The 25,004-nt window shown below is 46.9% G+C and overlaps 1 protein-coding gene across 6 annotated transcripts in view; it reads left to right on the forward strand.

Annotated features, from left to right (window-relative positions):
- Positions 1 to 20,015, forward strand: part of Acsl1 (acyl-CoA synthetase long chain family member 1) — a 68,725-nt gene extending 48,710 nt beyond the window's left edge. For all 6 annotated transcript variants that reach the window (XM_036209506.1, XM_036209508.1, XM_036209507.1 and 3 more), the window contains exons 8-21: positions 2,487 to 2,519; positions 2,665 to 2,716; positions 3,195 to 3,268; positions 5,528 to 5,605; positions 7,808 to 7,942; positions 9,451 to 9,585; positions 10,423 to 10,518; positions 11,425 to 11,497; positions 13,667 to 13,755; positions 14,273 to 14,389; positions 15,091 to 15,234; positions 17,406 to 17,507; positions 17,627 to 17,698; positions 18,336 to 20,015. In XM_036209506.1, coding sequence (XP_036065399.1) covers positions 2,487 to 2,519; positions 2,665 to 2,716; positions 3,195 to 3,268; positions 5,528 to 5,605; positions 7,808 to 7,942; positions 9,451 to 9,585; positions 10,423 to 10,518; positions 11,425 to 11,497; positions 13,667 to 13,755; positions 14,273 to 14,389; positions 15,091 to 15,234; positions 17,406 to 17,507; positions 17,627 to 17,698; positions 18,336 to 18,476 — 1,341 coding nt within the window. In that variant the 3' untranslated portion in view covers positions 18,477 to 20,015. The remainder of the gene's footprint in view (positions 1 to 2,486; positions 2,520 to 2,664; positions 2,717 to 3,194; positions 3,269 to 5,527; positions 5,606 to 7,807; positions 7,943 to 9,450; positions 9,586 to 10,422; positions 10,519 to 11,424; positions 11,498 to 13,666; positions 13,756 to 14,272; positions 14,390 to 15,090; positions 15,235 to 17,405; positions 17,508 to 17,626; positions 17,699 to 18,335) is intronic.
- Positions 20,016 to 25,004: the final 4,989 nt, after the last annotated feature.

The following is a 25,004-nucleotide window of genomic DNA, read 5'->3' on the forward strand; positions in this document are numbered from 1 at the left end:
GCTTTCTACCTAGATTTTCCATTGGGGTGTTTTTGGTTTTTGGTTTTTTTGTTTTTTGTTTTTTGTTTTTTTGTTTTGTTTTGTTTTTCGAGATAGGGCTTCTCTGTGTAGCTTTGTTCCTTTCCTGGAACTCACTTGGTAGCCCAGGCTGGCCTCGAACTCACAGAGATCCGCCTGCCTCTGCCTCACAAGTGCTGGGATTAAAGGCGTGCGCCACCACCGACCGGCCTGTTTTTTAAACTTGTAGTCTCCTTTCATCCTGTTGAGATCTCTTTTCCCCTGCCTGCCTTTCTGTCCCTCCTCTGAGATGCATGCACATCGTTGTTTTCTTTTGCCTTTTTAAAAAAACCACTGCATGAGAAAGAGGTAATTTTAAAATTAAACATTATTTTGATAAATGAACGACAATTGTAGTATGGAGTTTATATTGAAATCTTGTTTCACACTCACCTGCTTAATGAAATTTATGCATTTTAGACATTTTCTAAACAGAAATGAGAAGAAAAGAATTTAAAGTTCACATCATGGTTGATTGTGAGGTCATTTACATTTTTATCTATTTACAATAATACATATATTTGTAGCATCAAGATAGAATAGGCATTTTGGAATATTTGCATCATCTGTGTTTTAGTTATGAACATTTCAAACATACAAACTGTTGAGTAATACAGCACACAGCCATATTCCCTTCTTCCTACTAAAGAATCGATGGTTAAGCCTTTAACACATCTGCTTCAGCAGTGCTTTCCCCCAGTATTTATCTATCCTTCCATATTTTTTATTAGGGAACAGATTTCATTACTCATAAGTACTCCAATTGGCTTGTCATTCACTAGAACTCAATTTTATTCATTTTTAACCTAGAATGACCACTTTTAAAAGTAATTGTTGTCTTTTTTCCCCCTAAGAAATGGCAAGACAGACTTAAGGCTCTGAAGCTGTCACTCCAAGCAATGGACCCATGGAGGTCATGATTATTTTCCTAAATTAAAAGCAAATTGCGTGTGACTCTAGCTTTACCTTATTCAACATCAGCTGAAGATTCTAGAAGTCACTTAAGAACAGATTAGCTGGGCATGGTGATGCATGCCTGGAGTTCCAGCACTTGGGAATGGGAGGGAGGAGGTTTATTTCAAAGTTATCTTCAGCTACCAAGCTCTTTTGAGGTCAGCCTGCCCTAATGAATGATGTCCTACCTCACCACCACCACCGACAAAACGGAGAAAATTGTGAATGGATGAGTAGAAATCAGTAAAGGCAATAAAGCTATTGGGAAAATAATTTGCAGAAGTGCTGTGCCCAGCTCCTTGTTGACCGTGGGGTGGTTTTTGTTGATGTCTTGTTTTGTTTTAAGCTGGTGGCTTTGTATGTCGCCTGGGCTGATCTGGAACTCCTGGGCTCAAGCCGTCCTCTTGCCTCAGATTATGGGTGTGTGCTGCAGTGCCCAACCCTAGTTGACTACTTCTAATTAGACGTCAGGGTTCTTGTTTTTAATCTTCGGTCATGCTGTATGTAATTTAAACCGATTAAACGTGTGCTAGGTGGAGCATGCCCATCTAATTTCCATTTTATGCTGGATGCCAGCGCACCCCACACGCATTCTCAAGCACGTAAACTGAAGCACATCCCTGATAGCAGAAGTCTGCACCGGGAACACCTGTGCCTAGAGACAGCGCTTAGAACAACTTACCACCCAGTCCAGAAGCAGCCTCCCCTCTGCCTTGCAGCCTGTTTCAGTTCAAAGTGCCCCAGTCCTCCTTCCCATGTGTGGAGCATGGATAGCTGAGCCTCACTAACGGGGCTAGCATTTAAATCCGGCAGAGAGTGTTTCTGTCTATCAAGAGGTCATGGAGGTGGAGTCAGGTGCTCAGGGAGTGCATTCTCTCATGGGAGAGGGTGCTGAGGACCAGCAGGACTTTGCTTAAGGTCAAGAGTAAGGCCTTGTTAAATGTCATCCTAGGAAAAGGAAGGAGACTAGAATACAGTGCCGAGGATTTTGCTGTCTTTGGAATCAATCCTATTTCCAAGACCATTTCTGGGGTTGGTTTCATTGTAAAAGACAGACAACTGGAAAATGTCTTCCTAGAACTATAGATACAATGGCTTTTGTTCATTAGCATTGTTCTGATTCATTTAATTTGAAAATGATGGTATTTCAGCCAGCTGAGAGGGGAATCTGCAGTAAAGGCAGTAACTGGTAGGACTTTAGTCTTTTATTGTTTTGTATATGGGTGCTTTGCCAGTATGCATGTCTGTGAAGCATAGATGTGCACCAACTGAGTCCAGAAAAGGGCATCAGATGCCCTGGGCCTGGAATTACAGACGGTTTTTGCCATGTGGGTGCTGGGAATCCAACCTAGGTTCTCTGGAAGAGCAGCCAGTGCTCTTAGCCACTGGGCCATCTCCACAGCCCTGACTTTACTCTTAATAGTTAGAAAGTCTTAACACTGAGGTTTTGTTTCTCTCTCTCTCCTCTAATTAAGGACCTTGGAAAAGTGAACAGAAAGAAACCCAAGGTAAGCACTCTGGATTACTCTGAATTACAGCCTTTTGTTCTTTGCAATTCCGAGTCATATTGCAGACTGTTGGAAATGCAGTGTGATACCTTATGGCTTGATATATTCTGTTCTGATGTATCCCGTCTCTTAAAATTTTCTTCAGCCTCCAGCACCTGAAGATCTTGCAATAATTTGTTTCACAAGTGGAACTACAGGTACATGTTGAGATGTAATTGTTTCAAAGCAGTATCTGGAAGCCTGTGCTCTCTGCCTGCCTTTGGGGTAATGTATTGACTAATTATAGATGGGCGCAGGAAAGCGAGAGACAGGGTGGACTGAATGACGCCATCTCGTTGCTCTGTAAGGCAGTCTCCCAATCTGAGAGTTCCTGTACTTAGTACCTCGCTTACTGAAAGTGACCTCAGATGTACTCTATCGGGGTCTCTGCTGAGTTCAATTCCTAGTTTATTTCCCCTGCCGATACACACACAGACCTTACTGAAGACTCTTTACAGTGGTTTCCTGATAGTGAGTCTCCTCGAGAGGGCCGTGGGTTGCTCAGGAATGCATTATTACTCAGCGTCGGGCTCCCCGGTGGGCATCCTGCAAAGCTCCCCAAGGCCCTGAGGGCAGAGGTTTTCTGCTGTTCCCAACTGGGGTCTCTAACCTCACTGCCCCTTCTGTGCTCTGCAGGCAACCCCAAAGGAGCAATGATCACTCACCGAAACATTGTGAGCGATTGCTCAGCTTTTGTGAAAGCAACAGAGGTAAATTCCTGGGAGGGTCATCCGGGTCTTCTCTGCGTTCACGCACCCACCACCACCGAGGGCCTTTAGGCCCCAAGAGAGAGACCTGAAGCCCTCCTCCTCCCCATGAGGTCCACATGGCATGTAAACAATGTCAGCTGTAAGTCAGGCCCAGAGTCCCCTTCTCTCGGATGGCTTCCCTGTGGACTTAGTCCCGTCAGCCTCTCTGTGACATGATGGAACTCTAGGTGGCTCTCGTGGGGGGACCGTTTGGATGTCACTCTGTAGGCGCTTTCTGGAAAAGACAAAGGAGAGACTTCCCAGCGTCTTTACTCGGTCACTTTGACTCCAGCCAATGTCCTGTCATCTGAAGGTTTCTGTTCACAGGTCGGAGTCTGCACAGGTTGCCATTAACAAAGCACGGCAGCCCGTTATTTCCCTCAGTTTAGGAGGCTGAGAGTTCAGGACCAGCTGGCAGCGAGTTTGGTTCCTGGTGAGGGCTTTTCTCCCCGGCTTGCCGAGGGCTGCCTCTCTCTCTGGGCGCTCCAGTGTCTCCTCTTCTAATGAGACCCCAGGCTGTTGGGTCGGAGCCTACTCCCAAATCCAGTCATCTCAGGGCCCTATTCTCGAGACCTGGGGCCTGGGACCGTTGAGTATGAATTTGGGAGGGAGCAGAGTTCAGTCCGGAACTCCAAAGATGGATCGCATGCTCATCTTTGCAAAGGCACGCTCTTTCCGTTTAACACAGTGTGCTGTTGCAGGCTCTCGGGGGTATCCTGCAGCCTACTTCTTGTGGTAGGAGGCTGTCTGCACCTTAGGGGAGCGGACATCTTTCTTTGGTGGCTGTCGAAGGTGGATTTTCTTGAGGGTGCTTCCACTTAATTTTACTCCATCGTCACTTTTGGGGGGTTGTCTGCCATATAAACAAAGCTCAACACTTCATGCCCCACCAAAGTGAAATTTGAATTTCCCGGTAGGCCTTCAGAGATCACTTAAATGACAACAGAAGGACACTGAAAATAGTTACACCATCAAGGAGCAAGCTCCACTTGTAAAACTTCTAACCGTGACACTGGTGGTATCTCAGAAATTCGAAAGTATGAGTGCTGGGAATGTACTCAGCAGTAGAAAGCAAGCTTTCGAAGCTCGAGGCCTTGGGGTCAGTGCAGATTCACACACACACACACACACACACACACACACACACACACTCATGCATATACATATATATAAACACACATGCATATATGGATATTACTGGATCTGATTTCTCATTATATGACAATGTCACAGCAAGAAATACTAACTGAGATGCATTTCTAACTTTTTTAGATTGAACTTAAATTATAGCCTACCCATCCCATTGTCAGTGACCCCACTTAGGGTTACATTGTTACTAAGACTGATCCAGCTTTGGGGATAAGAGTATATGACCTAGAAATTAGTACAGTGCTCTCTCTCTCTCTCTCTCTCTCTCACACACACACACACACACACACACACACCCTCATTTCTGATTGATATGGCTGCAGCTGCATTGGCAAGCTTTCTTCATGTTAATAACATGCACTGCACCCATCCCTAAGAAGGCCCACTCTGAGGAAAACTAGGCGTCCACACTTAATCTGCCTGTAGGCTCCTCTTGGTCAGGATTTTATAGGAGAGCAAATCTCCTCAAGCCAGATTTGCGGTTGCATTAAACACTGTTGAGTATTTTCCGGAGCTGAAGGGAGGTTTTAAGGTAAAAACATCGATCCAGCTCATCCAGTAGCACCACAGACACTGGAAAGAAAAGGGCCTGGGAGCCCTTTCTCCCCTTTCCCTATGCAAGATAACGTGCTGTCTTGTCAGGCGGTGGGTCTTACAGTGCTTGAGGGGCTGGGGAACTACCTGGTAGTGGGGTGTTGTAACCAAAACAAGTGGGGTACACAGTCCCTCAACACTCCAGTTCGGACAAGCTTCTTTACAGACGGGAAACATAGTTCGGAAGTGGGTGCGCTGAGTTATGAGGATCGACGTCCACTCCGACTGGTGTCGCTTTGAGACAGAGGATGTAGTCTGTGTCGGGGCATTTGCCTAGCCTGTGCACTGCTCTCCCTCCATCCCCAGTCATACTCTTTAAAAAGTGACTTTTGATTCTTTGGTGAGAAAAACCACGGCAGACGTGAGTAGAAGTCGTCTGTGGCGAGTGTTGAGGGGCCGTGTGCCCTGCTCTGAGGGAAAATGGGGGTATCCTGGAAGTCTTAACTCTTCTCTTCTCGCTGGTGTCCTTGCTTTCAGAACTCATTCATCGCTTCCCCAGATGATACTCTGATATCTTTCTTGCCTCTCGCCCATATGTTTGAGACCATTGTAGAGGTAGGCATCGACTGTGTCTCCCCGCTTGTCCCTGTGTGCCCTGCTAAGTTGTTGTGTCTTGCAGAGAACACTGACCTTGAATGCCAGTGACACACAGATTTCCTACTTGCCACTGGCACACATGTATGAGCAGCAGCTGCAGGTAAGTGTGGTGCATGGGGCCCGTCACACTCAAGGTTCTTCACTTGGTTCCATTCACAGCGGCAGATTATTGGAAAGAATATGCATACTTATTCTAGATCCAAACTGGGTATTTGAACTTTAACCCTGCAGTTTAAAGCTGAGAGTTTGCGGTGGTGGCGCACGCCTGTAATCCCAGCACACGGAAGGCAGAGGCAGGTGGATCTCTGTGAGTTCGAGGCCAGCCTGGTCTACCAAGCGAGATCTAGGAAAGGTGCAAAGCTACACAGAGAAACCCTGTCTCGAAGAACCAAAACACACACACAAAAAAAACAAAAACAAAAAAAAAGCTGAGAGTTTGAACAAGGAATGCCCATAAGCACACGGTTGCAGATGAACTATTAAAAAAAGGTTTTGTTTTTGGTTTTGTTTTTTTTTTAAGAGCAAACAAAAATAAAGCAAACATACACACAGAGAGGGAAAAAAGCACCAGAAACATACACAGGCAGACAAACCCACATAAACACAAAATAGCAAATGATAATAGATAAGCAAAAGACATGTAAAGTTAAAAAAACAAAAAGAGAGAGAGAGAGATTCCCAAAGCATTCTGAGACAGAACATCTCCAAAAGATACCTTTGGCTTGGTTGTGTGTTGGCCATCTATTTCTGGGCGTGGGACCTCCTTTTGGTATGATTTGTATATCCAGTGACACTCCTTTGGAGTGGTGTCCATTGGAGACAGCTTCTGGGTTAGGGGTGGAGGCCTTTGCCCAGTTCCCCTCAGTGCCAAGGTCTCATCTGGTTTAGACCTGTGCGGGCCCTGTGCATGCTTCCACAGTCTCGGTGAGTTCACGTGTGCATCAGTCAAATTGTGTCCAGAAGGCCTTGTTTCCTTGGAGTCTTCTGTCCCCATTGGCTCTTACAATCTTCCCACCTCCTCTTCCATTGAGTTCCTTGAACTCAGGGGAGGGGTTTGATGGAGACATCCCTCTTAGGACTCAGTGTTCCAAGGTCTCTCATACTCTGCGAGGTGTCCAGCTTTGGGTCTCCATGTTAGTTCCCATCTCTAAAGGAAATGTTTTAATTCATTGAATCCGATGTCTCCGAGGCACCTGCTATGGAAGACGCCTCCCTCTTTGTGCTTCTCACTGATACACAGCTTGGCTGAATCTCTTCACTAACATTCCATATGCCCCCGGGGAGGAAGGATGGTGTCTACCTGACCTTGGCCTGGGTTCCCTGTGCCCACACAACCAAGCCCCTAGTCTAAAACCTGACCAAGGGCAGAGAGATAACTGGGTTGGTAAAGTGATTGTTCTGGAAGTGTGAAGACCTGAGTTTGGTCCCCGCACCCTTGTGAAAATGTTCTGGAGCTCTGGTCAGCCAGCCTAGCCTAGTCGGCGAGTCCTGGATCCCAGAGAGCTCCGGCCTCACCAGTGCTAGGCTCCCAAATGCACACAGCACCACACGGGTGTCCCCACCACCCGGTGAGGCTTTTTTTATGTTGAACTTGAGATCGGCAGATAGGTGGTTTGTGTAGTCTGTCTGGGTGGTTTGCAGGCCATAGGGAAAGCAACATACGGGATAATCTTGTGGCCAGCCACTTGGAGTCCTGACCCAAGCTAATGCAGTGTCTTTTCAGAAAATCCTACTTCAATTCAGATAAGGAAATGAGATTTTAATAAGCCTGGTCTGGAGGCAACAGGTTTTTATTTGGGGAATAAATAAGCTTTCAAGTTCCCGGAAGGTTAAAAACATTTGGGGTCTATAAAGTAACATAAAACTCATCCAACAGATGTTGCTTGTTAGCCCCAGATAGCCCTTCTCATTACCATCAGAAAGAGGTTCCCCTTCCCTGCAACCCAGTTTCATACCAACTCCCGTGGCGTTGGGATGGCGGAAATACTCAGTCTCCATGTTTGTACAGCGGCAAGCCATGGCAGGCACATTTTGAAAGGAAGTGCCCGTATTTAGGGGGTCTTCTGGTCTCTGGGAGCTGGTTTGAAACGCTGATGCTCGGAGTCTGAGTGCGTGGAGCCTCCTGGGAGTACTGAAGCTTGTCGTCTGTCCCTACTCTAGTGCGTGATGCTGTGTCATGGAGCTAAGATAGGATTCTTCCAAGGGGACATCAGGCTTCTGATGGACGACCTCAAGACGCTTCAGCCCACTATCTTCCCGGTGGTTCCGAGGCTGCTGAACCGGATGTTCGACAGGGTGAGTCCCCAACCTTGAAGTGTCGGGGTCAGAAGGTGAGAGGCCTGGTGCCAGTCTGACTAGGGTTCAGCCCCTTACCCCTCGGTGGCCATCAACAGCCCTCTCCCTCCCAGAACTTCAGTCTACACGTCTGCAGAAGTACAGCTCCCACTGCACAGATCTGCTGGTAAGGGAGCACACAGCACATGGGCTCTGCAGATGCCCAGCTGTAATAAGCAGGAGGACAGTTTATTCCCCACGATCCTTGGTCTTCATTCCTCCTCTATGAAACGGGCCATCCGTCTCCTGTTCATCAGGGTGCTAGCGGATCACTCACAGATAACTGCGAGATGGTTTAGTGATCGTTCCACCAACCCTTGTGTGCACGAAGCGCCATTTCACCTTACTGAGAGAAGTGTCCAGGCCGCAGTGCCAATTGGGGAGATGTGGCACCTGCTGTCTCGGCATAGACTGCTCAGTTGGGCAAGACCAGCATGGCCAGTCTTCAAACTGAGTTTCTAGTGGGCACTGTTAATAATACTTTTCACTTTTTCTTTTCTTGACATCTCTAAAAAGAGCACTGACTATTCTTCCAGAGGTCCTGAGTTCCATTCCCAGCAACCACATGGTGGCTCACAACCATCTGTAATGAGATCTGGTGCCCTCTCCTGGCCTGCAGGGATACATGCAGACAGAAAACACTATACATAATAAAGAAATCTTAGACGAAGAAGAAAAAGAAGAAGAAGAAGAGGAGGAGGAGGAGGAGGAGGAGGAGGAGGAGGGAGAGAGAGAGAGAGAGAGAGAGAGAGAGAGAGAGAGAGAGAGAGAGAGAAAGAAAGAAAGAAAGAAAGAAAGAAAGAAAGAAAAAGAAAAAAGAAAGAATAATTCACATAGTATATAATTTACTCTTTTGAGTTGTATGGTGCAGGGCCTGGGGTTCTAGAGCTCACAGAGAGGTGTATGTGTGAGGCTCCAGTTCAAGCCCAGCAGTAAAAGTGGGGAGGATATCACTGTGGGTGCTACAGTGGGGAGCGTTAACTCCTTCCAAAGATCTAACCACACCAAAATCACTTTCAGCACCCCAGAAATGAACCTGCTCTTCATTACCTCCTACCTGCTAGATTCCTGAGCAACCAATATCAGACCTTCAAAATGTACATTTCGGTGTTTTACAACTTTTCATAGCCTAATACTATCCCACTGTATGGTCATCCACATTTTACTTAGCTGTGCCTTTATTGACAGTCATTTGGGTGGTTTCAGCTTTTGACAACCGCAAATAACCCTGCTGTCAACATAACACTTGTGTGTAGGTTTAAGTGGACATGTCTTCATTCCTGTAGAGTTAGGTCTTGGGGCAAATTTGCACTTAACAGCTAGAGGGTCTGGTGGGTAGTTTTCCAAAGCTGTGTCCACCCCTCCTGCAGCTCCGAGGCTCCTGCGTGCTGTCTCCACCACACTGTCGCCTGACCTTTTGATTTTAGCTTTCTTGGAAGATGTGCAAACCTTCCCTCTTGCCTCACTAGATTTTTGGCCAAGCAAACACTACAGTGAAGCGATGGCTGCTGGACTTTGCCTCCAAAAGAAAAGAAGCTGAGCTCCGCAGCGGCATCATCAGAAACAACAGCCTGTGGGATAAACTCATCTTTCACAAGATACAGGTAGATGCAGGTGGACGCTTGCCTCGTGGACGTCTCTTGTAAAGTCGAGCGTGCATGCGTGCATGTGTGTGTGCATGCACGTGTATGTGAAAGAGAGAGAGAGAGCGCGCGCTGAATGGTGCAGATCTGTAATCCCAGCTTCTAGGGAGGCATAGGTAGGAGGATTGCAAGTTCAAGACTAGCCTGAGCAACTTAGTAAAATCCTCTTGCAAAGTTAAAGATAAAAAGAGGGGTAGAGACACAGCTCAGTGGTGGAATGCTTGCTAGCAAGCTCATCAGAGCCTTGAGAGATCAATAAGACAGACAGACAGACAGACACACACACACACACACACACACACACACACACACACACAGATTGGGGTAGATAGGAAGCCAAGAGACAACAACGGATTTCCATTCTTTCTGGCACCCATCTGAAAGTTAGAGACAGCTATTAGGTGAATCCTGTTCCCTACCTACATCCGAAAATGCTACAGTTGTCCTAGGTAGAAGGATTCGGGGTGTGTTAGCCTTCCTTTAGCTTCTCTGGAACAAGTATGCCACTCCTGAGGTGATGTTTTAAGCCTGAGAATAAGAATGTGTAATATCAGGGGCTGTCCCAGATGCCAAAAATGTGGTAGTTGCCATAATCTGATCCCTAAGACATCCATCAGCAGAGTGCTGGCTTAGTGCCAAGTCTGCCAGGGAACTTGGGTCCTGCTGTGGACACTAAGAGCTCTGTCTCAAGTGAGAGTCCTGTCCATGCAGCTGCAGGACAGCTGGTCCCAAGCAAGTGTCTGGCAGAGGAGCTCTGACTTGTGCATAGGTAACCCTGCCTTGTTTCTGTCTTGCAAGTCGAGCCTGGGTGGGAAAGTCCGGCTGATGATCACGGGAGCCGCCCCAGTGTCTGCCACAGTACTGACGTTTCTGAGGTCGGCGCTCGGCTGTCAGGTGAGGTTGATCACACCACCCAATTATCCCAGGCTTTGTAATGCCCTGCACCCATGTTTTGATTGACAGAAATTTATATGTATTGTCATTGTAATGCATGTCGTATGACTACATTGAGTAATGACTAAATTACTGTATCACTTCATGTACTTATCAATTTTGTGTGTGGTGAGAACACTTAGAAACAACTCAGACATTTTCAAGTAGATGGTTCATTGTATTGTACTCTGTTTTCCATGTGGTTGCCCCTGAGCTCACTCACCATGCTATACAGTAGATGACTTGAGCTCACTCCTCCTTGAGGTTTTATTTAGAAGCCATGCCTCCAAGTATCTGTTCAATCTTCCCAAACCTCCTGGCCCCTCTTTTGTATGTCTTGGTTTTGCTTAGAATAGGTTAGTGCCAGATTTCCTAGGGGAATAAATCTGTATGTGTTTGGCCCTATGCAAGATGTATGTGTAATTTTATCTAGGGTAAGGTGTGAGCCATGCCTCTAGAGTATGGCTAGAGGAATCGGATGGGTGATAAGCCTACCCACACACCATGCTGAGAAGCTGTTACAAAAGAATCCAGAGCTCATGCTGACAATTAGGACATGTGTAGGATATCCTGGCTTAGCAGAACAGAAGTACTACCGGGTGGGTGCTGACCCATGCTATGGAGGCTCCCCCTTGCCTGTCTGCAGGAAGTTGCGTGGGAAGGCAACATGGAATACAGCCAGTGTTTGGCATGGTGGTGGAGATGTTTGGATACATTTTACACTAGTGAATGAACCTACTAAACTGAACGTTAAAAGGGTTCAAAGGCTGGAATTCCCCAGGAGTTAGTAAAACTTAATTTCTTGTGCACTTCCTGCAAAGACATGGCAGTCCCACAGTAATAATGTCTTGTTTCTCGCTGACCAAGTTCTATGAAGGCTATGGACAGACCGAGTGCACCGCTGGGTGCTGCCTGAGCTTGCCTGGAGACTGGACAGCAGGTACGGTTGTCAGGAGAGCCATTTCCAGGGTCTCCTCCTTGGAGTTCGAGGTTGGGATGCCTGGAAATAGAGTCATCATTGATTGGTGCATTAGCCTCCTTGCCCAGCAATGCATAATGCTTCTCAAGGAATTAGGCCTCAGGCAAATAGTCCTGAGGTTCTGTGAGCTGGGTAGAAAATGTCCCTGGACCCGGTGTGATGAGACTGTGATGCATCCTAGCAGGGGCATCTGAGAGGAGCTACCTCCTCCACAGACTTGCCGGTGATGGAGCGGGGTCTCATTGCTGGTGCTTTTAACCCAGAAGTGGGTATCACATTATACTGTGTGCTGTGTGAGCTGTTGGAACTGCCAAGAGAAATACCCACAATCCCTTTGTCTCAAAGCAAGCAGGGAGGACAAGACCTGAGGAGCCTCTGCAATGGATCCGGATCTGTAGGAAGGGTTTCTTGTGGACAGGGTGTCCGTGTTATCCCTGTGACACCATGGGGAAATAAGTTATAGATGCGGCTTAAATAGCATGCAGACAGGGAGAACTCACTACATTGCCGTGGAGTCGTGAAGCAGACTGAAAAGCTTTGTGCTTCTCTCTGTAACCCATTGGCAGGATCGTCGACACAGCGATGACTGAGCTCCCCTGGCTTGTCGGGTGCATTACAAGTCTAGCAACCATCTAGCAACATAGACCCCAGCCTCTAGCACTGTCTCATAATGTAATTCTACAGGTGACCCTGAATTCTACCATCTTTATACCTTTAGTTTGTATCACCATATCCCTTAACAGCCAGAGGATTTAGAACAACCACCTCTATATTAGAATTGTAAAACATAGGAAGCAGTACTATCTGTGAGACTCTTAAAATGTATCTGTGATGGCTTATGTTTGTTTTGGAAAAAGACACCCTTCCTTGTTGGCTTCCCGTTGCTGTGGGAAATCACCAGGATCAAAAGCAACCCAGGAAGGAAAGGGTTTATTTCATCTTATTACTCTGAAGTCGTAATCCATCAATGACTGAGGGATCTCAGAGCAGGAGACAAGGCAGGAACCGAAGCACAAGCCAGAGAGGGAGACTGCTGTCTGTCTGTCTGTCCATGGCTTATTCAGCTCGCTTTCTTATAGGATGCAGGACCACCTGCCCAGGGATTGGCCCCGTCCACAGTGGGCTAGGCCCCGCTGCGCACATCAATCATTAATCAGGAAAATGCCCCAGAGAGTTACTTATAGGCCAATGCTATGGATGCATCCTCTCAGTTGAGGTCCCTCTTTCCACGTGACCTAGTCTGAATCAGATTATCAAAATGCTAAACAGCACAGGCCCAGTCCTAATACTTTTAGATGGGAGACTATAATTGACTATGGAAATGTCTTTATAGACCTAAATGTAAAAACACGCTCCTCTAAAAACAATAGCTGTGCCGATCGGAACCAAGGGGTGTGTCAGAGAATCACCAGGGTGTCCAGGGCTACCTGTGTTCTCTGAGAGAGTGGACATAAAGAAGTTTGAAATTGGTTGTGGTGGTGCATGCCTGGACCAGCACTGGTGAGGTAGAGGCAGGGGGATCAGAAATCCAAAGCCAACCTCATCTATATAAAGAGTTGGAGGCAAAAAACAAACAAACAAACAAAAAAAGTATATGGGTGGGTGAAATCAACCCAATCAGATTATGGAATTGAGGTTTTATTTAGAAGCCATGCCTCCAAGTATCTGTGCCCACCTTCAAATCAGTGACTGGAGTTTAAATGTTGGAGATTATTCAAAGCTTCAGAAATGGGAAAGGTCCTAAATAGACCTTTGTGTGTTCTCGCCTGTCTTTGAGAAAGAAGTCCTCTTAAATTATTTTACCAGGCCAGACAGTGGCAGTGCATGCCTTTAATTCCAGCACTTGGGAGGCAGAGGCAGGCGGATCTCTGTGAGGCCAGCCTGGTCTACAGATCGAGTTCTAGGACAGCCAGGGTTGTTAGACAGAGAAACTCTGTCTCAAAAAATAAACAAACAACAAAAAAAACAAAACAAAACAAAACAAAATTATTTTACCAGGGTCAGGCTGTAATTGCAAAAGCCAGAAATTTATAGCAGCTGTTCCTGTGAGGAGGCTTACTGGTTGTAAAAATGCTTTGGCCCGAGGCCATTCTAGTACACTTTGAAATGATTCTCCCATTTTATCTGCAGGCCATGTTGGTGCCCCCATGCCTTGCAATTATGTGAAGCTCGTGGATGTGGAAGAAATGAATTACATGGCCGCCAAGGGCGAGGGTGAGGTGAGTGGAAACCTGTCCATCACGGATGAGTAACATCATCTCCTGTAACAACCGCTGTTAGGAGCACAGTTCCGGAAAGCGCTCGATACAGCTGTTAAGCTTGATTCTATTGGGATCTTGGAGTTAAGGAGGTCAGGTCAAAGGTGCATTTCTGTTTGACCCCCTCAGGATTGGAGGGAGGAGGACACTTTAGACCTTCCTCCTGCAGGGCAGTTAGGGCCCAAGAGCAGGATACAGAAGCTCCCAGGGGACTTGTCTCCAGTCTGCTAATGGCCCTGCCTGTGCCACCAGTAAAGCCTCATTACGAAAGTGATGTCATTCCCCCTGTGCCTTGACTATCCTGAGGTCAGCAAGAAAGGAAGTGGGGACCCTGGAAATGGCTCCAAGATCCTGGTGGGACTTTGGTAATGCCCTCCAGAGCCTAGAACCGAAGGCTTCCAGATACAGGTTGGAATACACATATGCGTGAATTCTGGGGAGAATCCCTAGGAAATGTTAATAGAGCATCCTTCCTTAGGTGTGTGTGAAAGGGGCAAATGTGTTCAAAGGCTACTTGAAGGACCCAGCAAAAACAGCAGAAGCCCTGGATAAAGATGGCTGGTTACACACGGGGGACATTGGGAAATGGCTGCCAGTAAGTTATCACCTCTCCTCTTTACAGACAGTTTTGTCTCACTGCAGAGAGGAATATGCCCAACCCCACCCCAACCCCTCCACCCCACCCCACCCCTGCTGCATCCCTCTCCTTGTTGAATGATGTGCTATAGATCCTTTGTGTCCTGCAGGAGGCAGGCTTACATTCTCAGAATGCTTGATTAAAATCTTGATTTTTCACTGTAGCACAATGCTTTCTTGTTGCCTAAAATCAGTTGATGGCTGCCCCTCATCTGACATCCAAAAAAGAAAAAAAAAAAGTGGGTTTTTACAACACCAAGTGTGTACCTTGATTTGGGTGCTGGCTGGCATTCCCACAGGTTTGTAGGTGTTGGGACCGGCCCTTCCCAGAGTACTAGAACAACTGCCTTCCCCTAAAAGAATGGTAATGGCCGTGGAAATTCAGCCTCTGTAGAGTGATGTGGGAGGTTAAGGCTGTGTCCTGGCCGTCAGGGAACACACCTCACTTGGTGGGCAGGATATATGTGTCCCCACTTGAGACAGGAGGTAAATGAAGCAGAATGATTAAGTCTGATGCTAAGCAGGGAAGCAGAGGGCACCGGGGCTCTTAACTTTCTCTCAGCATAGCTCAATGGCCCTAGGCAATTTCACATACCCTGTACTGTGACTGAGGGTGGTAAATGAGCCTGGAACTCAGCCCTCTTCCTCTCCGACACACAGAATGGCACCTTGAAGATCATCGACAGGAAAAAGCACATATTTAAACTAGCCCAAGGCGAGTACATAGCACCAGAAAAGATTGAAAATATCTACCTGCGGAGCGAGGCCCTAGCCCAGGTGTTTGTCCATGGAGAAAGCTTGCAGGTATGTGCTCTCTAGGTTAGAACCGTTGCTAAGCAAAGCCATGGGATTCGTGGGGCTTTGATTGACAGCCCTGCGTGGTGGGACACGCCTACAATCCCAGCACCTGGGAGGGTGAGGGATCATGAGTTGGAGGCCAACCTGTGCTACTACTTGTAGACACCTTGTTTCAGAAATCAAAACAAAAAGGTGATTGACAGATTGAGTCAGTATCTGTTGACCTACAGCCGACTCACTGGTGGGTTTACGCCATTGGCCTTCACTGTCCCTAAAAGTTGGTTTCTCTTCAGTTTCTGGATTTTCATTTTAACTCTACTTAATTGCTGTGGTATATCAGTAGTAGTTGAATAAAGATACTAGGGGTTTGATAGTATGTTTCTAATTTAGTTATGAATGAAAATATTAATACTTATGGAATGTAACATGTGATGCCTGTGGAGGTCAGAAGGCATTGGATTCCCGGGCACTGGAGTTATGGATTGTCGTGAACCCCTATGTTGGAGTTGGGAACTGAACCTGGGTCCTCTGCAGGAGTAATAAGTGCTTTTAACTGCTAAGTCATCAATCCAACCCCAAGGTTTACATTTTTGTTTTGAGACAGGGTTTCTCTGTGTCAGCCTGACTGTCCTGGGACTTACTTTGTAGACAGACTTGAAGTCAATACAGACCCTCCTGCCTCAGCTTCCTGAGTGCTGGGACTAAAGGAGTATAGTATACCACCACACCTGGCACATGTTACATTTTTTCCTATTTGCCTTTTACTGAAAATAGTTGTTTTAATAAAGGAAAAAACCAAGTCAAAACAAAACAAAACAAAACTGGGCATGGTGGTGCATACTTTTAATCCCAGCACTTGTGAGGCAGAGACAGGTGGAGTTCTGAGTCCAAGGCTAGCCTGGTCTATTGAGTGAGTTCCAGGATAGCCCAGGCTACTCAGAGAAACCCTGTTTCAATCAAACAACAACAAAAACACAATAAAAGTTTTGTTGTTTTGTTTTTTCATATAATACATTCTGATTACTGTTTTAAACAAAGAACTTCCAAAGATGTCACTGAGCTTGTTTGTGTTGATATCTGCTGGGCATGGGGCCTGCCCTTGTGTGTAGTTTGTACATCCAGGGAGACTCCGATGGAGAACACTGATTTTTCCTTTTCGAGTGGTTACCGACTGGGGATAGCTTCTGGGTTAGGGGTGGGGGCATGTGCCCACTCCCCCCCCCCAGGGCTGGATCCCTATCTGGTTTGGACCCACGCAGGCCCTGTGCATGCTGCCGCAGTCTCTGGGTTCATATGTGTGTCGGTCCTGATGTGTCTAGAGGGCCTTGTTTCCTTGGTGTCCTCCGTCCCCTCTGGCTCTCAGTCTTTCTCCTTCCTCTTCTGAAGGGTGCTCTGGACCCTGATGGGAGGGATTCGATGAAGACATCCCATTTAGGGCTGAGTGTTCCACAGTCTCTCACGCTCTGAACATTGTCCAGCTGTGGATCTCTGTTTGTGTTTCCCCATCCGCTTCCCTGATGGTGGCTGAGCAAGGCACTGATCTATGAGTGTAGCAGAATATCACTAGAGTAATTGCTACATTCCTCTAAAATAGAATGGTGGTATTTGAACCTAAGACCAGATAGACCAAGGACCCAGGGGAAGGTTTTACATTTTAAAACTTACTACTAAGCCTAGCTTATTTAAATTTTTTTTTTGAAAAAAATTATGTTGTAAGTCAAGCATATTTGCTGTTAGAAATGAAAATTAGTATTCTAATTATATATATAATTTCCAGAAGTATACACAGCCATGCAGAGTGGTGCACGCGTGTAGTCCTAGCATTTGGGAGGTAGAGGTGTGAGAGTCAGTAGTGTAAGACCGGGCTCAGCTATGTAGCCAATTCAAGGCTAGCCTGGGCTACATGAGATGCTGGTCTGGAAAAAATAAACAAGTAAAAAGTTTGTATCAAAGTACATAAAAATTGCTTTGATGTTAGATTTTGATTTCCAGTGACTGGTGGCGTCACCATCAGTAGGTAAGGCTGGTAGTTCCTCACATGGGCTCAGGCACCCCTCCCTGGGAAGGGACATGGTGGAAATACATTCTGAGTGACACCCCATAACACTATCAGACAATCCCACAGGCCTGCAGTGCAGGACGGCCAACAGGTCCCGACTCACTTGTGTGTGTTGTAGGCGTTTCTCATAGCCGTTGTGGTCCCAGACGCCGAGAACCTGGGTCCCTGGGCCTCCAAGAGAGGCTTTCAAGGCTCCTTCGAGGAACTGTGCAGAAACAAGGTAAGATGCCGCCACTGTGTCCCAGCCCTCGGCTGCCTCTGCCCTCGGCTGCCTCTGCCCTCTGTCCTTAGCACCGGCAGGGAGGGGAGAGAGTAATCTTGTTTCTCATGCATTATTAGGATGTCCAGAAGGCTATCCTGGAGGACATGGTGAAACTCGGGAAGGAAGCTGGTCTGAAGCCCTTCGAACAGGTATGACTTTGGTCCACGTACAAATTCAGTGTGGAACAGAACCTGGCGTGATGGTTTTTAAATGAGCAGATTTTAGAGGCTGAAGAGCAGACCTAAAGAAATCCTGGAAATAATTTGATGCAGGAGGATTTTCTTTTTAAAGATTCATGTGGGGTGTGTGTGTGTGTGTGTGTGTGTGTGTGTGTGTGTGTGTGTGTGTGTGTGTGTGTGTGTGTGTGCGTGCGTGTGCTCGAGCACATGTTTACATGAATACAGGTGCCAGAGAGGCCTAAGGTGTCAGCTCTCCTGGAGCTGAAGTTATAGGCAGTCATGAGCCACCCAACTTGGGTTCTGGGAACTGAACCTGGGTCCTCTGGAAGAGCAGGAAGTGCCCTTAACTGCTGAGCATCTCTCCAATGTCAGGGTTTTTATTCAGTATATGGCTGCTCTTTTTCCTGAGGTTAGCACACACTCCTGAATTCTGTCCTAATGGGACCCGTGTCCGCTATTGAGAAAGCACAGTGAAATGGGAGGGTAGATTGGATGCTGTAAGGGTCTCCATCTCCTTTGAGAACTTCATTTCTCTTGAGACTTCTTAGGCTGTTTCTGTGTGTCTGGCCTTTTCTCCCCTTGTTCTAACAGCCTCGTTTATTTGCAGGTCAAAGGCATCGCTATACACACGGAATTGTTTTCTGTTGACAATGGCCTTCTGACTCCAACAATGAAGGCAAAAAGGCCAGAGCTACGGAACTATTTCAGGTCACAGATAGATGAAATGTATTCCACCATCAAGATTTAACGCGGGGAAGACGACTTGGAAGAAACGGCACACCTCCACAATCCTCCTTGTACCAATGGCCTTGGCGTTGGTAACTTTGCCTGCAGCCAGTGTGGGAAGGGATATGGCCATGATGGACTTGTCCACAGGGTCCTACCATAGGGATAGTCAAGGGCACGGAGCACCGCCTTACAGTCACTTGTGTTGCAGCCCATGATCCTGGTGATACACACTTTCCAAAATGAGCCTTAAATATAGTAAAGGGGAACCCATAAAAGTGCTAAGTTATTTAAGACTTCCTCAACCAATAAGGTGGGTGTTGAAACTTCTGTCTCCTGTCTTTCTACCGGAGGGGTTAGGACTTCCCTCTTTCTGATATGTCTGCTCTCTGCTGCACATCCTGCAGCTGTCTGTCTGCTGCTCTGAAGAGTACAGTGCACTGGAGGGACGCTGTCCCTTTAAGAACAAGTGTCCAGGCTGAAGAAAGTCACAGTGGACCACAGATCTCTCTTTTAAATCCTCCAGGGCCCCTGCACTTCTCCACCTCATATCCAGTACACTCACACAACCTATCTGATTTGTAAGGATTCCAAATGGCCCCCTGTTGTGCCTGCTGGGACACACGATGCCCAGTAAATGAAAGGACGGATCCTCCTCAGAACAATGTGGGTGCCCAGTCTAAGAAAAGAAAAAAAAAAAAAAAGAAAAGAAAAAAAAAAAAATGGAGGCTCTTGAGAGCTAGCAGCTCCCCGCTCACACAGCAGGATGCTCTTAGACTCTTCTCCAGATCTGGTCCCCAGCCCCTTCCCAGGGGTTATGAGAAATCCTGCCTTAGACTCTGCCATGAAGATGGTATTTCCAAGAACGACCTGGATCGGCCATGTTCAACTGTGACGCCTCTGCCACTGTCCACTCGCTCCTCGTGGAACCAGCTCGTGACTGTGACGGCCACTGGGCTCCAAACGTGGTTTTCCTAGCCAATGATGATGTGATCAACTTGCTTTTTTTTTCCTCCCAATTAAACTCAGGCAAAGCATGTCTTCAGAACTACTAAAGGAGTTGATAAATATGGGTACTTATTAAAATGGACAGTAGTAAGTAAATGTAAAACTTCCTGACTTCTATGAGATGCATTTGACAAGCCAAAATTCTGGGATGTAGAAATTGGGGGGAAATCCTGGGAATAACTTCTCATGGGATTTTTTTTTTCAAAGTTAATTTGGGGAATTAGCAGCATTTTACTTTACTATGAGTCTTTGCCACATTTGACCTAGTGAAGCCGTCGTGTGTACATGGGGAGCCACTGTTATTGGGCGTGTGATAGTGTGTGTGTGTGTCACTGAAGCACAGCTGGGTTTGCACTAAAGAATCGTCATTGTAACAACACTATTTGGTAGCCTAACTTCATACCTGTATTCTTAATTGCACACGAAGTCGATAATTTTCACAACGGGGTTTTGAATGTTTGCTTTCCGTGTTGGCTATTTCTATGTTTTATAAACCAAAACAGAATTTCCAAAAACAATGAAGGAAACCAAAATAAATATTTCTGCATTTCGAGTGAGTGGAGAATGTCTTTCGAGTGCAGAGTCACATTGGAGACAGCCCATGGGGTGCCTGCCCCTTGAGTAAGGTGGCCCTCCTCAGGGGATCCTCCTGTTGGTTGCTTCTTTCCATCCCTGGTCTCTTCAGCCCAGTCATGCTATGACACTCACACTGCCCCCTACTGGTCTGGCCACAGTCACCCATGCTGGGGGAAGAACACCATGGGGTAGAATCTATACTACTAATGCTAAGTGTCCCCTGTCGTAGAAGCTGCTTTGCTTGAGGGCGGTGGTGTCAGGAGACACAGCAGCCGTTGGTCTACAGTGGTGGGTTTAATTCCACTGTATCAGAGTAATTCTCTTTCTATACAGTGGGTTTAGAGGTGTCTTGTTTACAGCAACCTTTTTCTTTCCCTTTCCTGGCCTGCTCTGTGTTAACAGATGTTAAGTAACTCCCAATTTCTTTCAAGCCTGTTGTGTTTAACACCACTGCTACCATTGCTGCCATACCAAACTCTTCAAGTTTGTGTTTGTCTTTGTGAGGGGCTGGTGGGGGTGGTGCTTTGCTTTTAGGAGGGGAGGAAGGAGAGAGAGCGCCAGAGCGAAAGAGAGTATGTCTTATAGGGGTTTGAACCCAGAGCCTGACAGATGCTTTGTCATTGAGCGATCCCCCTAGTACTCTCTTCTTTGATGAGTTCTCATTAAATCACTCCAAGCTGGCCTCGAACTCACTGTGCAGCCAAAGGTTGGCTTGAACGTCTCCTGCTTCAGCCTCCTGGGGAGCTGGCATTACAGGCCCAAGACATTAGGCCTGGTATGTTCTTTCTTTCTGGTTTATGGGTTTCTTGGGTTTATAAGCCCAAGTTTATGAATATCTGACACAGCTTGCTTTACCCCATTTTCTGTTGCTATAACACAGTATTAGAGACCGGGTAGTTTATAAAGAGTAAAGGTTATTTAGCTCACAGTTCTAGAGGCTTGGAAGCCTAAGAGCCTAGCAGCCACCATCTTAAAGTGTACAGTTGTGGGTTTAAAGACAATTCACATTCATGAACCATCTGATTAGAGGCCATATGGCTAATAGAGACTCCCTGCAGAGCTCCAAGGTGGTACAGGTTACCACATGGCAAAGGGGCCTAAGAGGGGTGGCCAGGCTTGCTTTTATTAAATTATTTTAATTTTATGTGTATGGGTGTTTTTGCCTGCATGTATCACCACATGACTGCAGTGTCTGAGGAGGCCAGAAGGGGGCACTGAATCCCTGGAACTGAAGTCACAAACCATTGTTAGCCACCATATTGGTGCTGGGAATTGAACTCTGGTCCTCGTACTCATAGAGCCATCTCTTCAGCCCCCAAGCTTGCTTTTCTAACAGACAGACCTACCTGAAAAACCCAGTAACTCCTTTGATAACCCGTGATTGTGCAAATGGGTTAACCCATTAGTGACCACAGAGCCAATCACCTCTAATACGTAAGGTATTGGGAGTTACATTTCTAATGAATTCATGGCTCCTAGTCCAGACCACCTTTCTTGTTTTAAAGATCCCATTTTGCCTTCATCTTCCCCTTTCCCTGATTGAAGCGCAAGGTCTTGAGAGCAGGCATTGCTCTTCTTACGGCACCCAACCTGGGACTTACAAACTAGCGACTATTCACTAAACCAGTCTTGTAATTCAGGGCAGAGGTGTCGCAGTGAGGTTAACAGACAGGTTGTTGGGTTTACTTGGTGAAGTGCCTCGTCTTAACCTGTGTAAACATCCAGCTTGGAGAGGCCTTGTATTGACATTCCTGTGGCGTTGCTGTCTTCCTTCCTGAGGAAATTTTCATCTTTTGGAGTACAAGCTTGGTGTCTGTTAGTCAATAACTCCCATGCTTCCTTTCACCTCGGCCCCTAGCCGCCACCATCCCACTTCCTCTCTGAACTTGAGTATCCCTTGTAAGGGGCATCGGTAACACTGGTCCTTTCATGGCTGCTGGCTTATTCCACTTAGCATGTCTCCTAGGGTTTCTGTTGCTGTGAAGAGACACCATGATGACCACAGCAACTCTTATAAAGGAAAAACATTTAACTGGGACTGGCTTACAGTTCAGAGGTTCAGTCCGTTATCCTCATGGTGGGACATGGCAGCATGCAGGCAGACATGGTGCTGGAGAAGGAGCTGAGAGTTCTACATCTTGACCCAAAGGCAACAGGAAGTGGACTGAGTGTCACACTGAGCAAAGCTTGGACAAGGGAGACCTTTGTTTTGAGTCCCTGCTTTCAACACTTCTTTGTGTGTTCCTGGAAGTGAAATTCCTGGGCTGAATGATAGTTCTGTGCATATACATTTTTTTTTAAAAAACGGAAATAGTGTTCTCCGCGGTGGCTGCACCATTTTACATTTCTGCTAGTCTGTTTTTCATAATAGTCTGAGTGAGTGTGGTCTGGATTTGCATTTCCTAGGTAGCCATTGATACTGAGCATCTCTGCTCCGAGGACATTTCCATATCCTCTCTGGAGAAGCTGTCAATGAAAACCCTCTGCCACTTGAGTTCATGGAACTGGAGAGGAGTGCTGTAGTTAAAAGCACTCACTGCTCAGGGTTCAGTGCCCAGCATTCACATGGTGGCTCACAACTGTTTGTAACTCTACTTTTGGGGGCTCTAATTCCCCCTTCTGGCCTCTGCAGGTACCAGGCACACATGTTGTATGCATACGTTCACGTAGGCAAACACTCATTGCATAGAATAAAAACAAAAAAAAAATTTTAAATTGGGTTCTTTGGGGTTTTTGTTACTGCACTGCGGGAGTTCTTTATATATTCAGGCTATCAATCCCTGAGCATCACTTAATTCTTGTAAGGTGAGCTGTTGAGGGTGGGCACCCACACAGCAGCACTGGCTCCATGATGGGCTTTCTTCCCACAAACAAAGGCTGCCCCTCAGAAGCTCATTAGGTTCAGTCTCTCACCTCTCCAGAAAGGCAAGTGACTTCAGGGTGTCTTTGCCTACCCATAAGGCAGTTCTTTCTTCCCTCCAGGCTCACTGCCTATTAAGCATCTTAGCAACTGCCAGGACAGCTGGTCCTCTAGACACTGAGCCAGGGGCCAGAAACTGAAGAGCATTTCACTGCAGGGAAGGCCAGTCCAGCATGCAACCCTGCTGCCCTGGAAGCTTGTCAACTCTCCCTCCAGGCCGGTCAGGAGACACCCTCACTCACTCTCTGAACTCCCAACGGCAGTCTGTTTTTAAGGATAGCTGGCATTTAATAAATGTTTGGGCTTGCTCCCCACCTTTAGAGCTGCGTAGACTCATGACGAGGCCGTGTGGAGTGCTGCCACAAGCCAGATCAGCTCTTCTTTTTAGCCAGTTTCTGCTTTTATTCCCCAGGTTACAGATGCAACTACAGCAAACATAATTAGAGCAGCGTACAGTGCTAGACAGAGTCTGCAGTCTGGCCGGGGTGTGTGTGTGTGCGTGTGTGTGTGTGTGTGTGTGTGTGTGTGTGTGTGTGTGTGCATGTGTGTGTGTAGTCTGGCCTCATAGACTGAACCTTAGAGGATAGATTGCTGGTGTGTGTGTGTGTGTGTGTGTGTGTGTGTGTGTGTGTGTGTGTGTGTGCAGTCTGGCCAGGGTGTGTGTGTGTGTGTGTGTGTGTGTGTGTGTGTGTGTGTGTGTGTGTGTGTGTGTGTGTGTGTGTAGTCTGGCCACATAGACTGAACCTTACAGGACAGGTTGCTGGTGTGTGTGTGTGTATGTGTGTGTGTGTTGTGTGTGTGTGTGTGTAGTCTGGCCACATAGACTGAACCTTAGAGGATAGATTGCTGGTGTGTGTGTGTGTGTGTGTGTGTGTGTGTGTGTGTGTGTGTGTGCGCACGCGCTTCAGCAGTGAACTTGGAGGAAATGTGGACTGCTGGATGGCAGCAGTTGAACCCCTAAGCTTTAGCACCTGTGGCCTTGGGTTCTAGATGATGGATTTTCTGCATCATACATCAGCTAACACCTCTTGAGTTGTATCCTGTTGTTTATGGTGTCAAGAGTTACGAACGATTTTGGCAACCCCAAATCCACTGGGAGCCAACAGCTTGATGGAAACTGCCACTGTGTGTAAGGGGGAAATGTGCATAAAGCTGGGTTACGGATGTGCTGTGACTCATCACATGTCTGGGAACTCCCAGGAGTCACCAACCGTGAGGATGGCGATAACCACACCTATTGGGAAACGTGCTGTGGCCCGTGTCAATGTGGTGCTCTGTGTGTTTAATCTTAAAGCCCTATCAGGAGAGTGATCACTCTCTCGGCTGATCTGCCATTGCCAAGCTCCAGACTTGCTCCGTTTGTAGGGATACACAGTCCTCCCAGCCAGCAAGGTCCCTCCATGGAGATGCTTCAGAGAGGCAGGTAATCTGCAAGGAAGCCAAGGAGTATTCAGGTGTGATGGGCTTTAAGCAAAAAAGGTTGTGTTGATCTGCCTTTTAAGTGTCATCACAGTGGTCCTCAACCATCCTGGTGCCGCGTCCCTCTAATACAGTCCCTTATGTGGTGACCCCCCAACCATAGAATTATTTTATGGCTACTTCCTCACTTAATTTGCTACTGTTATGAATTGTAATGTAAATATCTGTGTTTTCCGAGAGTCTTAGGCAACCCCTGCGAAAGGGTTATTTGACAGCCCCGCCCCCCAAGGGTCACAACCCACAGGTTGAGAACCACTGCATTACCAGAAGAGGGCTGTGTGGGGCGGTGACACTGGAGGTGATAACCTTGGTGAACAGGGAACAGCTTCCCGTGGCTTCCAGAAAACAGTTTTCAAATAGAAGACACTGAGTGTGAAGGCCCTGGGGTGAGAGAGAGCCTGATTTGTTCAAGGAAGCAGAAGGGAGCCCATGTGGCTTCAGCATCATAAGCAGGAGAAAGTAAAAGAAATTACCTGAGTTGACAGCCAGGAAAGGGGTCTTGACTGAGCTCTGAGTTCAGGGGGAAACTTCCAGAAGTAAAGAGCGATACTCCCTGAAATACCCTTC

This window comes from Onychomys torridus, chromosome 17, assembly GCF_903995425.1.
Source record: "Onychomys torridus chromosome 17, mOncTor1.1, whole genome shotgun sequence".
Taxonomy (NCBI): Eukaryota; Metazoa; Chordata; class Mammalia; order Rodentia; family Cricetidae; genus Onychomys; species Onychomys torridus.